Below are 17,011 nucleotides of genomic sequence, written 5' to 3'. Positions count from 1 at the left end.
GGCAACTATCGTCGTCGTCCTCGTCCTCGTCGTCGTCGTCGTTGTCGTTTGAGGAAAGGGAAAGAGACACAACTCGTTTTCGAGGCTCATTCTCCGTTACTTTCGAAGTAGGGGAAATTTGGCGCGATAACGTGATCTCCTCGTCGAAAAGAAGAGAATATATATATATATATATATATATATATATATATATATATATATGTGTGTATAACGTGAAAGAGGGACGTCGTCCTTTCTCGTTCTGGAACGTCGAACGTACGAAGAGAAAGTCTCTCTCTCTTTAAGAGAAAATGAATAAGTTTGGTGGCGTGAGCTCTGCTCGTGATTTCCGTCTCGTTGAGCTTTAGCGCGACGGAAGTTTCATTATAATTCTTTAGATCCTCTAGATCTTTTATTTTTCTTTTTCTTTCTTTCCTTTTTTCTTTTTTTTTCCTTTTTTTTTTTTTTCTTTTTTTTTCTATCTTTATCCTTTATTCAGGTAAATTCAAGCCACGTATATACGTATGCGAGCGAATAATAATCGAAAGTTCTTTGGTATAAGGCCACAGCGGTCTCTTATTTGTAAATAAAAAGATTTATCGAGTCGATATGTGAATAAGAAATCATCGAACGTTTACATAGTTATGTATAGGTGCTCGCAAACATATAAAAAGTTTTTTTTATTCGGTGTTAGAGTTTGTTGACTCTAGACATGTATAGCTAGATTTCTTTAAGGAAACAGTGTCGAGTTGTGTAACGAATTAGTAGGTAATATGTTTTTCGACACGGTTTCACGGGCAGAACCACCTGTAACAACGGTATACTTTATACGTCAAAGATATATGCGATTGTAACGGTGACGCATAAGTCTTAGGACATATATCAATAAATTTTTATAATTATGCAATAGTACTTTCAAAGAGTATAGAGTATATATAATTATTAAAATTATATGTACATGTATATATATATATATATGTATATATAAAAATTATATGTGTGATATATATCATATACCAAATATTAAACTTTGATATATACCGTATATCGAATTTTGCTGTATACTGTGTTTCAGATTTTGATATATACCGAATATCAAAATTTGGTATATACCGTATATCAAATTTTGATGTATATTGTGTATCAGATTCTGATATATATCAAATATCAAACTTTGATATATACTGGGTAACAAATTTCCATACATACTATATATATATATATATACATACACATTCATGCAACATTTTCTTATTGCTTTATTTCCATAAAAACGATCACAGTTATATATCTATATATAGACAGATAGATAGATAGATATATGAAGATATATGATATTTACATCGTAAGAATAATAACAGGTTGATTATTAATATTCTCGTTAGTGCCGTTAAAATGACATATCATATTAATGTGATAAATATCGTATTATAAATTGATATATTCCTATAAATATCTTTGATTATATTAATATAGATTTCATCAGTTTTATTACTATGTGATAGAATATTTTCGAGCATAATAAAACACTTCTTAGCTTATCTTTTTACAACGACGATAAATAATAACACGAGAGTACGTCGTCTCGTAGTTTTTTAACAAGTTGTTATTAATATGGGATGTGTTTATAGATCATTCGGAGACTATGTTCATTCAAAAACTTACATGTGAACGAACGCACGTGTATTATTACGTAACGTACGATGAGACCATTGACTGGTTAAAGACCAAGGACGTGTTGTACCTTTATCGAGTTTACTCGTTGCTTGCAACCGATATACATATGTATATATGTCTACATACTATAATAAGATAACTAAAAGAGTTCTAAACACTTGGAATCACTTTCTCCATAGATTCTAGTAGATTTAATAAATAATAGGACAGGGCAATTATAAAACGTCGTCTAATTGTTTTTATCTATTTTATTTTATTTTTATTTTTATTTTGTTTTGTTTTGTTTTGTTTTATTTTATTTTATTTTGTTCTGTTCTTTCGGATATTGCTTATCCTTTTTTTTTTCTTTTGCCTTTTTTTTTTTTTTTTTGTAACAGTAAGAATAGGATAAAATTCGATTATTTGATTAAAAGTTAGAAAGATTTTTTCTCTTTCGTTTTTACATCGAGAACACACAAGAAGGCTAGGGTCTTTAATCAAAATCAAAGTTCTTTTGATCGTGTTGCGAGAGCTGCTTCTACCAAAAAGGGTTCAACATCAAAGGCGTCAGGTTCATCCGAGAAGGGTCAACGTTCGATCCCTCAAAGTTACTAAATTCTCGTCAAGGGAAACCCTATCATTTGCGACGTCCCTTCTTCGAATTTTTTTTTTTTCTTTTTCTCTCTCTCTCTTTCTCTCTCTCTTATTTTTTTGTCTTTTCACTTCGTCCACGCATAAGCCAGTATTTTGTTTATTTATTTATTTATTTATTTATTTATTTATATATTTATTCTTCTATTTTTGGAAGAACAAATATTCGATTGATTTCATGTAAAATTAGTATACGTAAATTTTTTACTTATTTAATATCGCATCTCGTAAGCTTAATTTTCATTTGGTTTTGTAATTAAAACATAATGGAAAATCTAGTTTCATTAGTTTCTCGTTAAATAGCCTTCGACAAGTAAGAACTATCCCTTCGAGAAGTTCGTTGGAAAAGATGAATGTAAGTTGAAGAGAAGATTGAATAAAATAATTATGTATCTTTTGATATTCGAGTGAAAACGACATTACTATTCTTAATATTTATTTATATTGAATATTTTATTCAATAAATGTTTATTTTTATTAATTAATTGTATCTTATAAAATAAATGTTCAGTGAATGATCATTTATTTAAAATACCGATCAAATGTTTAAAAATATTAATCCAATAAATAGCAGCCTTATTTGAAGTTATACTTTTTAAAATAGGTTACATGATAATAAGTGGTATGTTAACATTTTTTGATATTATTGCATTTTACAGAACTTTTGTCTCGTTCCTTTCATTATCCGATAATTAACTTTTTTTTCATTCTTTTTTTTTTTTTTTTTTTTTTTTTTTTTTTTTTAATTATATAACTCTCCAATTAAACGGTTCATAATATGTATGTAGATGCGATCGAAGGAATTGGAAATTTTTCAAACTTGAATTTTACATTCTCTTTTTATGCCGTCCTAATTAAAGTTGACCCACTGGATAAGATGTAGGTATTCTTAACTATTAGAGTCACGTAATGACACGGATGAACGATTGGTTTCCGTCACATTGGTGAAATCCGGAAAAGAACAACAGGATATGAAATATTTAGTATCTGATCTTCTTTCCTTTTTCTTTTTTTTTTTTTTTCTTCTTTTCTTTCTTTCTTTTTTTTTCCATTTGTTTCTTCACAAATTACAACGAAAGAAAAATAATGTAAAATCTTTTTCGTATCGATACCTTGCTTCATTAATTTTTATTAATATTATACGTCTCTGTTTACGAAAGCGGTTCAAGAAATGTGATCAGATTCTAAGGGAAAAAAGAAAAGAAAAAAAAAAGAAAATGAAAAATTTATATAAAACTGATACACTTGATACAGCTGATCTAATAGTAATAGATACGATCGATCGTATATAAAAAATATTAATAATACCGTTCGATAATCAATGATAATAATTCGTACTATTTAAATCGCGAAAGAAAGAAGTTCTTCTCGTTTTTGGATAGAGTTTAAGTAGAATGAACAGCTGGAATTATTTTCCTTTGTGAATAATGTGAACTATTTTAAGAAGTTTTCTAAACCTTCGAAAGAATTTTTTTCTCGATTTCTATCCAGCAGTAGTCTATCTGATCATTCTTCTAATTTATTATTACGTCAATAATATAAATTTGCGATGATTTTTCTTAATAAAATAATTCAATAGTTTATATCTGTCGTTACGAACTGTCCTCGATCATTTTTGTTTAAAACCCGAATGGAGAATCTTTGATATATCATATATTTTGTACATTATCGATACAATCGATATGCGGCATCTTCTACTACTTATCGAAAATATCGTGGGTGAATGTGTCGTGATCGTGTAACTTTCATAGCCAGGCTTTCATATAACTTTCACTTTTATAAAGTGGCTATACATATATGTACGTCACGTTAAAAGGATAAATGTTCAAAGTAGACACGGCTTCTCGAATGAGAATAAAATTATATAGTTATTTATTCGTTATATATATATATATATATATATATATATATATATATATATATATATAAATATAAATGTTAGTTTGCTTTTCTCCCTGGCTAATGGTACCCAGCAATCAAGATCAATGAAAAATGAACGAGGAAGGGGAGATGAAACTAGCTAGATCGACCCGGTGACCCCAACTCCCGTCCGGCAGCGGGCATCGTCATCGGTGATCTGATTTTCAATGCACCGCTGACTCTTTTTATATGCTCGAAGAATGGCTTATCTGTGTATAGGTTATGTATGTATATAGACTATTTGGAGTTGAAAAGATAGAAGAGAATTGGTTGAGGTATTATCGGTATTGACTTTTTCAACGTTCAACGATTAGGTCCAACTGATCTAAAGGTTCAACGAAGCGTTAGATAAAACTTTAAAAAGAGAGATAGAGATAGATAGAGAGAGAGAGAGAGAGAGAGAGAGAGAGAGAATGGGAGTGAGAAGGAGAGGGAAAAAGGGAGGATAGAGTTAGAGAGAGAAAGAGAAAGAGAGAGAGAGAGAGATTCGGCTCACGTGAGATTGGTTCGATCGAGCCCCACGATCCGTTGTTGAACGGAACGGGTTCCCGAAACGGGTCGCGTTCGCTCGGTTAACGATCGTGGCCTGACTGCTCCGAGAACGGAGTAGAATATTTCAGATAGCCAGCCAGCCGGTAGTAGTAGTCCATGTCGATTCTCTGCTCTTGCTGCTGCTGTTGTTGCGGCTGCTGCAGGGATGTCGTAGTAGAGCCAGATGGATTCTTGGTAGAGTAATGAGAACCGTGAGCTGGATATCCGATACTAGGTCGTCTAATCGAGGTTTTCCTGCGGCTCTTCTTTGCCTTGCATTTCTCCATCCCTTTCTCTCTTTCTCTTTCTCTCTTTCTATTCTCTTATTCTCTCTTGGTTTCATTACTAGATGCGCTTTTAACGTAACATATCTTAGGACGTGGTGGTCCTATCGGTTTGATTCTCTCGGTGAATCATTTAATGAATGTCTAGAAAGTGTACTATCCTATATATCTTTCCTGAATCGTTCGTAATATAAATCCATTGGATAAATTCATTTTACGATTCTAAATGGATATTACTTGGAGACCTGTCTGTCATTCAATGTCGAAATCATTTTCTACGTTCATTGCAATCGAATTATTAAGAATATAAAAATATATATACTATGAAAGTAAATTGCTCCGAGGAGAATAGACCAAAGGAGAATTGTGAATTATCTAGGAGCTCGGTGAAATTCGCGCGATTATGGATATATCATGGCGTTAAATCATTTTCTATTTTTTCTTTTCTTTTTTTTCCTATTTCTTTTTCTATTTTTCTATTTTTCTTCTTCATCTTCTTCTTCAGTTTTCTTTCTCTTTTTCTTCTTCGATGGAAAAAGAGAAAGGGATTGAAATCAATGACTTCTTTCAAATTGACCACGCGCATACTTTCTTTTTATATTTTTAACTTTTTTATTTTTATCTTCGTACATATACCTATTTCTCTCTCTTGTTCTCTCTCTCTCTCTCTCTTTCTTCCACTATGTATGTGTGTGTATAATATTATGTTCGATAACTCTTGTAAAACTTCATATTTCTTTAAAGCGTATGAACAGGTTCGAGTCAAAAGTCGTGTAGTAGCTTATTGCGTAAACTTTGTTGAAAGTTGCCAAACGTGTTGCAGGGTGACGTTTCGATGCTGTATTTAAAAATGTTATTACAGATCATAATCCGAATTTATAACATTAAATTATCTAACGTCTTTCTCTCTCTCTTTCTCTCTCTCTCTCTTTCTCTTTGATATTTCCAACATTCTCGAAGAAAAATTAAAAACATTCGTATCACCTTTTTTATAATCGCTTGATGAAAATTAACTTGTAATAATATTTTCCATCTTAATAAAATTATAATCGATATAACATTCCTTATTTCTTTCGTAGGATTAATCTTTCGAAAATCAAACGAAGTAAATATATGCACTCGCACCTAACGATCGTTAGTACGAACATGTCAGATTGATAATCGTTTAATAATGATAATGAAAAAAAAAAAAAAAGAAAGAAAGAAACAAAGAAAGAAAAAAATGACGTCAGGAGATTGCAAACCGAATGCAATTATCAACAATGAAACGAATGATTTTAATTTCAATATATCTCTTCGATCATAGAAGAGAGGATATAACAGCAACAGGCATCGACGCTTCTTAGACGAAGTTTATTACAGGAAACTTATGTCAGATATATTCAAGGTCTCGACGTAGGAGCATACTAAGACATGTTGTTCGCACTTTTACGGTGTTCCTATACTCATTTATATTATCTGATTACTATTAGCGACATCACCGTCGCGTACTATTACGCTCTTTGGAAATCAATATTTGATTACATTATTGTTTCATACATCGTATATATATATATATATATATATATATATATATATATATGTTCTTTTCGTATTTTATAATTATTGTTCATCTATTCGCCAATGCGTTTGACAATTTATCAGCGTTATTATTATTTCAATATGTGTTTATGTTATAATAATAACACGATATGTTATAATAATGCAATAATTTGTAATACTGTGTTATTCATTATTTAGTATGTATAATATTATAATTATAAATTATAACATAATTATTGTATTATATATATATATATAATATATATAAATAATATTATAATTATAAATTATATAATAATTGTCGTATTATATATATATATATATATATATATATATATATATACATAATATTATCTGTATATAATTTATTTATTATACATAACAATGATTTATGTATATTAGATACGTATCAACGAGCAAGATGATCAGTTTTGTTTTTCATACAAGATCTTAATCTTAATTATTTCCCATGATCTAATCATAGATATTTAGTAAGTATTTCTCAATGAACTATTGTCTTCATCTTAGAACGAAAAATAACATCTTTCAAGGTACAAAGATAATTTTCGTTCTCTCTTAGTGTATATATATATATTTATATATACGCACACGATATACGTATAGATGGTTTTATAAACACGTTATTATACATTTTCGAGAAACAACGTCTTCTTTGAAAACCATTACTAACAGACAGCCTTCATCAATTTGACCAATTTATTCTTCTTTGTCTCTCGCGCCAATTCTCCATGGAAATCAGAAGTAGAGCTAATTCGCCAATAAATACGTCGGAATTTTCTCCGCGTTGACGAGCAACCAACACTGATATACTTTCAAATCTTATACAAAATATTTGCACGAATTAAATATAGAATTTGTTCATATCGAGAATCTTATGACAAAAAAAAAAGAATCATATTTACATTTTTAATATATTGCGAAAGCAAAAAGAAATTTAATGAGATTGTTTGAGAAAGATGACAGATACTTTGTCAAGCAGAAACGAATTGGAAATTTTTTAAACTCATTTTATCGCAAATTTTTTTTACTTCGTCTTTTTTTTCTTTCTTTTTTCTTTTTTCTTTGGGTAATTCGATGAAAAGTTAAGAACTTTATTATGATTTCTCGTTTATTTTTACGGATTTTGATAAGCTTCACTTGTTCAATGAAATTATAAAGACTGTCAAGTGTATGTTCATTCTTATCGTTATTATGTATTAACGAACACTTTTTTTATGTTTACGATGTATTCGTTCGACAGATTTTTTTCGTAATCTTTTTAAATATATAGGTAAAATTTAAAAAAAAGAAAAGTGTTGGAAGAGAGAGAGAGAGAGAGAGAGAAAAAAAACGTGGGTGTATAACTTATTAGGTTACTACGTTCTACTCGCTTCGAGAACGCAATAAATAAGTGGCACTTGGATGAAAGCCAAGTTCTCGATAGACGTTCATCAGGTGCACCTTTTTTATTATAAATAAATAAATAAATATATATATGTATATATATATATATACACACACACACACACACAAGAATAAAATTTTAAGAAAAAGATGCTCGTTTAAGTAACTATCTTAAAAGAATAAAATCTCAAATATAGCGACATTAAAAAGACACGTTTCTTCGTATTTTTATCCGTCACGTTATCTCCATCACGTAATTGATTAGTTCGTATAAAAAGATTTTTTATATGTATGTATGTATGTATGTATGCATGTATGTATGTATATATATATATTTTTCTTTTTCTCTTTTACAGACAAAGTTTTAGAAAATCAAATTAAAAATGGGTTGCGCCTCGCAGTGTGCCAAGTACTTTCTGTGCTTCTTCAACTTCGTATTTTTCGTGAGTATCGCTTCGTTTTTTTTTTTTTTTTTTTTTTTTTTTTTTATATGTGCGAAATGTTAGAAACTTTTTGTGAAAAGTTGTTTTAAATCGACCATTGGAAAATCATCGTTTATAGTTAAGAATGAAAAGAAAAAGAAAAGAAAAAAGAAAAAAAAAAAAAAAGAAATACGATAAACTTTGAAAACTCGTTTGCAAGTTTGCTAAGGAAAAAAAAAATGTTTTATAATATTTTCTATTCCATTGGATTTGACTTTATCGAAAGTTCTAATTAAAATAAAAGGGAGAAAAAACTGACTACGTCAGAAAAGGAGAAGAAAAGTTTTCCTTTTAAAATTCCTTTTCTGCGAGAAAACTTTGACAGGGATTGATTTTTCTTTCGTATTACTCGTTCTTCTTTCCTTAGAAAATCGGAAGGAACAGTCGTAGTGAACAATCGGTAATTTTAACAGCTCCCGTTACGATTCTCGACGATAAGAAAAAGGATACATTTCGCGTAGTTGTCATCCTTCTTGCACCTAAAGAAGGAACATATGTCAAACGTCGAGACAAACCCGTCGACGGGTATAAAGTATATATCTATGGGTATACTTAGGGTATCTTATGTACAGAAGATGGTAACGATTGATTGATGATAAATCGTTATCTACCATGAAAGAAAATCGTTTATAGGAAAATGATGAAATGTTTTTAACCCTCTGTAATTCAATATTTTCTGCAAGTCTAGACAAAAAAGAATATGTATATATATATATATGTACATATATATTGTGAAAAAGTAGTTAAACTATTATTTATACTAGTACAAATATACTATACTATTATAGTAATACATAGAGAATATTATATATTAATATATATATATATAAATAATACAATAAAAATAATATATATATTAATTCACTATTATGATGTTATATCAGAGAATATTATATAGTGTACTTGGACTGTGATAAAACAGATATTTAAAAATAAATAAGAATTTCTTATATACAAGGTAAATTAAAAAATTAAACGATAAAATGAAATAAAATTTGAAAAATTTCAAAATTACATTGACGTTATAGCGGGTTAAATCATTTTCCTCGACTAGTTCGTCGAATCATCGACGTTTATCCTCAAACATTTTCCCCTTCTTCCTATTCCTCCCTCGAGAAATATTATTTTTCGTAGAATTCTCAATGTGAAAATGTTAGCTCGAACAATGAAAGCAAACCAATCCTATGGAGATAGATACGACCGACATGAAAGAGGGGAATCGAAATGGTCGTAAAAACCGCACGCGAATTAGGAAGTCCTTTTGCTTCGTGTTATTGTAGAATATCCATAGGAATGCTCGCTTCTCCTTTTCTTTGCAAGTGGCCTTGAGCTCCTCGAAGCAGAACGAAATCTTACATCGGGCATGTCTTTTATGCAGGTCGCTGGCGGAGCAGCATTGACCGTTGGTATCTGGTTATTCGCCGACAGGAACTCCTTCACGAACCTCATCGCCAAACTCGATCAGTCCGATATTCTGGTAAGAAATTGAAATTTCATTTCGTCCATCGCCATTACAAGTATTTCTCTCTCTCTCTCTCTTTTTTTCTTTTTCTTTTTTTCTTTTTTTCTCTTCCCATTATCAATTTATTCTTTCGAAGAAACTAGTTCAATTTTATTCCGATTTACTCGCATCGATTATTATTTGAAAGAGTAGACGTTATGCGAATGCTATATATCAAATATGATAATAACTTTGGTAATTATTTTAACAAACCAAATGAAAAAATATTATCGATGAATATGCATAATATGACTATAAGAAGATTTAAAAAAAAAAAAAAAAAAAAAAAAGAAAAATATACATAAGTATAACACCGTTTCAGTTTTAATTATGTAATAAACTAAAAATCATATGACGGGAATGTAAAAGGAAGAGAAAGAAGATATACTTAAAAAAAAAAAAAAAGAAAAAAAAGAAAAAAAAATAAAAGTAAAAAATAACAAAACGAATTGTGTAGTATCTACAGTTTCATCTTGGATATAAAAAAAAAAAAATGAAATATGATTCCTCGCAGAACGTATGAATCAGAGTACTCTTGATGAATCAACGAAAAGAAAAGAAAAGAAAAGAAAAAAAGAAAACTATTCAGATGAATATTATGATACGCATTAAATAATGACAAAGAGAAGAATGACTTTCATAGAAGAAATTCAAAGTGAAGATTTATATCGTACTTTCTTTAACCCGTTATTCCGGCCACCTGTTTGCGTTCATTGTTATAGCTTAGCTATATCTACGATTCTGCTTTCAAGACTTTTGGCTAAATACCAAAGCTACGTTGAGATAACTGGCTAAGAGAATAATCGATATCTGCATGGATAAAAGTTAAAGCTTAGACATATCATACGTGTATATGTGTATTTGGAAAATTGAACGATCCTAGATAAACAAATCTAATAAGGAATGAACATAATCCAAAGTTTCTTTTTTACATTTGAATCATATATCGTAACAATTCTTTACGACGTTTTTATCTACACGTATTTCCGATATCTTATTAGACTTTTAAATTGGAAATAGGAGGAAGAAGATGAAAAAGGAAGAAGAAAAAGAAAGGGGAGAAAAAGAAAAGAAGATAAATAAGAATCTCTCGTAGAGTAGAAACGTCAAAACTTCGATATTATTGACCGTAATGTAAAATCAAGAATCCAACGTCCTTTCATTTTTATCTTGCAAATAAAACGAGCCTTATCGATCGTCGATCATCGATTAAATCTTTATTTGCATAATATATGTACGTGGATATACTTGACATATCATCATACGTACAGTTACGTCATTTCTAATACCACAGATTTTAAATAGTGTAAATGAGACGCGCTTTCAAGATTATCAATAACGATTTTTTTTTTTTTTTTTTTTTAATCTACTCAAACATTTAACTTTTGATTAAAATTTTAAGTAAATCTTCGAAACTTTTTAAAATAAGTTCTACGCCAATTATATATATATATATATACATAATAAAGCTGTTTAATGGAAAAATGGTGTAAGTTAGAAAAAAAAAAAAAAAAAAAGAAAAAAGAAAAAAGAGAAAGAACAAAATATTGATTAATGAGTAACGAACAGGGAACGAAATAAATAAGAGTTATATAAAATCTAATAATATCGAAGAATGTTACATATATATATATTATGTAATCCCACATTAAAGTTATATCTTAAGATAATAATATCGTTTTCACTAGAATGTCATGATACATAATTGTTTTTGTTCGATGTACTTTTGACTCGTATCAATTTTTGCATTGAACTTTTATTATCATACGGTTCTTATTTGTCTATAACAATTTTAGTATAATTACCGAATGAAGTTAAAATTATACAATTACCGTGGAGAAATAGAATGAGATAGATTAATGCATTCGAGATGTTATCCCAGTGAACGAAATAGCATCAATTTTGCACTGAATTTTTTTTCTTTCTATCTTGTGTTTTCTTTTTCTTTTCTTTTTTTTAATTCGTCTAAAAAAAAAAAAAGGAATTCAAAATTGGCACGTTTAGAAAAAGAAAAAGACGATAAAAGAAGATCCTTAGATCTTGCGAAGTTTTTATCTGTTCGTTTCGTAGAATTGATAATGATGGAGAAGTAAAAAAAAATTTCTCGCTTTCGATCGTTCGTTCGTTCGTTTGTTGCAACAGTGCTCCGAAATGATCTTGGAACTTTCGAGGATGAAATCGTGACAAAGATAAATACATACATACATAACATATGTATATATATATATATATATATATATATATATATATATATATGCACGTAGCTATGTATTATATATGCCGCATGTGATTTTGTTCGAAAAATGAGATTATAATTCATTGTACCGGTGAGGGCCTGGCAAACATGAATGTAACACAATTTGTCCGATTATCACAACCAGCCATTCCTAAGAAACCAAAGGAATGACGGCATCTGGATTTGTGTTGTCTTGTTCTGCGTGCTCTCCTCTCGAAACGAAAAATACCGGTTCGCAAACGAGTTTCGTTATCTTACACCTTTTTTGTATGAAAAATAGAAGGAGAAGAGTGTTTATAAAGAATCCTGGGTATTCTTAAATCGAGAAAGTCCATCAAAAGTCATCTCCATATTATTTTCATCGTCCTTTCATCGAATACGTTTCAATTATCTCGTAGAAATGACTATTCTTTTCTTTTCTATTGGAAGCGATAGAAAGAATAATCGAAAAAATAAATCGTATAAGTAAATGTAACCGAATCCATTTCAAGTTCCTTTTAATGCGAATATGATAATGAAAAGATTATAAAAAGAATTTTTATCAGTTCCCCTTTTACGCCCGCTTCTTCTTTAAACGATCGTTTCTTCAAAGTAGATTTGTAAAAATTGTATGCTCGTTATTTGTACCTTGTACTTTTGCGAGAGAGAGAGAGAGAGAGAGAGAGAGAAAGAGAGAAAAAAGTAGGTCGTTTTGTTAGCTCTTTCCCTCCACTCTTCTTTATCTTCTTAAGAAGGTTACAAGTGTTAAGGGTACAGACGGACAGACAGAGAGAGAGAAAGAGAGAGACGTGTGATTCATTAACGTCATTTTGTGAAACGAGCGAAAGAGTACATCTAATTAGCATATTCTGTATTAAGTCAATTTGAAGGAAAATATTAAGGTCGTATACGTGCCGAGACTCTTACCGTTACGATTTCCAGCTAACACGATACGTTAAGATGTCGTAGGGTTAGATGACGACGACAATGACAACGTTTAACGAGGTCCTTTTCTATGCAAACTCCAGAGAGAAAGAGAGAAAAAAGAAAAGAACTTACACTTACTGCACTGACCCAATTTTATATTGAAACAATAGCACGAGTACTTGTTTCTTTAATATTTTATGAAAATTGCAAGTCGAATATCTTGTTTTATGTATTATCTTTATATTCTTGTTCTTTTTTATTACTTCATGTAATAAAATATTCGTTGGATTAAGAAAATGTATCGCGGGATCATATCTTAATCATAAAGTAAAAGTAGAATTAAGTATAGTATACAGTAATAACATAGACGTATATATAAATACTGGCATATGCATATACATGAGTATATATATATATATATATATATATATATATGTATATATATATATATATATACTTAGATGCATACATAGATATTTTTAATTTATCGCTTGATAGTTGATCGTTTTTCAGTTTATAAGTAAAATTACGTACGAACGAGTATCATATATATATATATATATATTAAATATTTCTAATTAACTCGCTTTTACGTTTTTGAATTTTAGAAAAGTAGTAGTTCTTGCGTAGTAAGAGACCTTCGTAAATACTTACACGATTTATCTCGACTTACACCGTAACGCTGTTAGAAGAGTGAGAGGGTATTATACGCACGAAATGATGACTGTAATTTAATCATTCCCGTGGTCATCTAGTATAACATCACAAGCAACGAGAATAATTAAAAGGCAACTATTTTTTCAACGTTGAGAAGATCCCAAATGAACGTGAATAAGAAAATAGCTCACGTGTATCTAATGTATTTATGTGATAAGAAATGTGCTGCGAAGAAGAACGTGCAGTTCTTATACGTACGTATGTATATTACGAATAAGAAAAAAAAGAAGAAGAAAAAGAAAAAAAAAGAAGAAGAAAAAGAAGAGAAAAAAGAGAGAAATTTTCTCAATACTTAACAATAAAATTATATTTCGTGTTATATCTTTCGTTACGGAAATAAATGTCGAAATTGTAATCTGTAGAAAAGAGGATAAACGAATGAACGAATGTTCGAGCGGTGTTTAAGCGTGTGGAATCTAATATCTAATATCCTTAGTTTAGAGATCGGAGGGTCACACGCGAATCGCCGGATATCCGTCACGCCGTAACGCGTCCAATGGCGTTTGCGTCGCGTGTCTAGTTAGAAATACTTTGAGAAGATTAAAAAAAAAAAAAAAAAAAAAAAAAAAAAAGAAAAGAGAAAAGAAAGAAAAAAACAGAAGGAGAGAAAGAATCTACGAAATTATCATTTGAGATTTTTACGTGATTTTAATCGTCTTTTGTGCTATATAAGATAAATGCTAATTGTCAATTAGGATATATACATATGCATGTATATTGTACATAAGGATATAATATTGTGGATAGTGTAATGAATTTTTATTCGTAAAATTTATGGAAAATTATTTAAATTAAGGATCGTCCATAAATTTAAATAGATAAATATGTAAAGATAATAGGTAATAATAAATATAATATTATATATGCATTAATAGATATTTTTATATGACATATTTATAATTAATAATTAATAAGAAAATGATGAAATGATGAAACGAAAGAATAAGGAATAATTTTTCATGGAACATATTAACAAAATTATTTAAATCCATTGATGATAAATTTTATTCAAAGTTTATTAGAATGTTGCTGTACGCAAAAATGGAAAAATGAATGGAAAGAAGTAAAATAAAATCGACGAAGTAAACAAAACAATTTTCAAAGAACGTATAAACGAAATTAATTGAATTCATTGGCGATAAGTTTTATTCAAAGTTTGTTCAAAGTCTTTGCTTATACGTGGAACGTGAAAAATAAAAATAAGAGAGAAAGAAAAATAAATTGACTAAGAGTGGTAACAATTTTAAAAAAACGTATCAACGATATTAACTGAACGCGTTGATAATAAATTCCAATAAAAATTTCTTGAGAATTCCCTGGGTGCGCGTGTACACATACATATACATACGGAAGGAATTTCAACGATGAAAAAAATAAAAATAAAGATATATATATATATATATATATATATATAAATATATAGATAGATAGATAGATAGATAGATATACATACATATATATAAACATAGATATGTACATACATACATACATACATAAATGAATAAACGGAGTAGAGGAAAAATAATTTTTCTTTTCTCTAAATTTTTATGAAAACGTTATTTCTCTTTTCACCCTTCGGCATAATGTGTTAAAGTGTAACCTATGTACATATATACATACATAAATAAATACATATACCTGCATATATACATGATATATACAAAATGGATGATGGCACCGAGCATAATATATACGTCGCATTTCACAAAGTAGAACGCGTCTTTGTTTCGTGCGACATTCCGTCGTTCATACAGCACATCGTAGAATTGGAAGAAGTGCATTATGCATCTGGGAATTGGGAGCATTGCGTTCCTACATTAAAGTTTTTCGCATGTCTTCTTATCCTTCGTCATCGTCGTCGTCGTCGTCGTCGTCGTCGTTGTCGTATAAACGAACTCGATTTTCATGTGTATCTGTATATGTATGTATGTGAGTATATAACCTACGTAGATATATACACGTGTATCTATACTCATGCTTTAACTCGTTTGAGTGTGTGTGTGTGTGCATGTGGGTGTCAATGTTGGAAGCATCTGCTAGTATTTTTTTTTACGTAACAATTCCTCTTTCCGGTTTTCCTGAGAAGATTCATACGTATTTACTTATATACTATATATGTATATATACACACATACATACATATATATATATATAGAAAGAGAGAGAGAGAGAGAGAGAGAGAGAGAGAGAGAGAGAGAGAGAGAGAGAGAGAGAGAGAGAGAGAGGAAAGAGAAGATAATAAGAAATTATAAAAGTCATTGTTCGTGAAATCCATATTCGTGCAAATTTTTCTTATCGACGGATGAAACATTGTTGTCGTTTATGCAATAATAATGGAAAATAGGAAAAGAGAATGTAACATAGTGTTTAACGAAACGCGAATGAGTGAAGTACGTTAAACCGAGTTCATAATTGAATGATAGTTTCCCAGGTCAAAGATTAATTGGACATTCGGTTGAAAATGAACTTTATCAACGGAATACCGAGAGATCACGTAGAGTTAGCTCCATCGAGTGAGTTTATTTGCAACACGGACAACACGACGGGTGGGATGTGAGATGGGTGAATAAAAATGGTGAAGAGAGACGACGAGCGAAAGAGAGTACTCGTAATTATCGGTACTTCGAAGTTGATGAGATGATTGGTTGTCACATTAAAACGATGCGTGGGAGGATCAGAGTGCCTCTGCACCGGGGATCGCAACACACATATATCACAGGGGCCAAAGCCCTCGATCGAGCTGTCTTTTTTCTTTCTTTCTTTCTTTTTTTACCTCTCACTTTTAGTTGTTTATTTATTTATTTATTTATTTATTTATTCTTTTTGTCTTCAAACACGCGACAATGTTTCAACTTGGTTGCATGAACATATTTTTTCTTTCCCCCATCCGCCTTTTTTTATGCACACATTTGATTACGTTGTAAGGAAGTATTGGAAAATCATTAACGTTCAAACGATACTTGCAAATAGATCCAGTTTCTCTTAAACTAAATTAAATAAGAAGTTTTACGTAAGATGATCTACTTGTTTAAACAAGGTGTCAATGTGTGAGATTCGTTCGTAATGCAATTAAATTTGCCATATAATGAAAGCACTTAATCGTACGTTTCCATTTTGAAGAACGATGTTTTGCCTTCCAGGCACATTTTCTTTTGTGCTTGGTGCTAAGTTACATTTTCAATGTGACGTGTCTATATGTATG

General features: G+C 30.0%; 1 protein-coding gene across 6 annotated transcripts in view; it reads left to right on the top strand.

The window, feature by feature from the left end:
- Nucleotides 1-17,011, top strand: part of LOC124957776 (tetraspanin-1) — a 30,617-nt gene that overhangs the window by 8,117 nt on the left and 5,489 nt on the right. For 4 of the 6 annotated variants that reach the window (XR_007103734.1, XM_047515078.1, XM_047515075.1 and 1 more), the window contains exons 2-3: nucleotides 8,324-8,410; nucleotides 9,828-9,926. Coding sequence is in view for 5 of the 6 variants with exons in the window: in XM_047515078.1 (XP_047371034.1) it covers nucleotides 8,351-8,410; nucleotides 9,828-9,926 (159 nt within the window). In the remaining variant the exon portion in view is untranslated. Of the gene's footprint in view, nucleotides 1-7,080; nucleotides 8,019-8,323; nucleotides 8,411-9,827; nucleotides 9,927-17,011 lie in introns of those variants that run through there. The other 2 variants (XM_047515077.1, XM_047515079.1) reach the window with 2 other exon arrangements.

The sequence above is a fragment of the Vespa velutina genome, chromosome 2 (assembly GCF_912470025.1).
Source record: "Vespa velutina chromosome 2, iVesVel2.1, whole genome shotgun sequence".
In the NCBI taxonomy this organism is placed as follows: Eukaryota; Metazoa; Arthropoda; class Insecta; order Hymenoptera; family Vespidae; genus Vespa; species Vespa velutina.
This window is presented reverse-complemented; position numbering and strand designations above follow the sequence as displayed.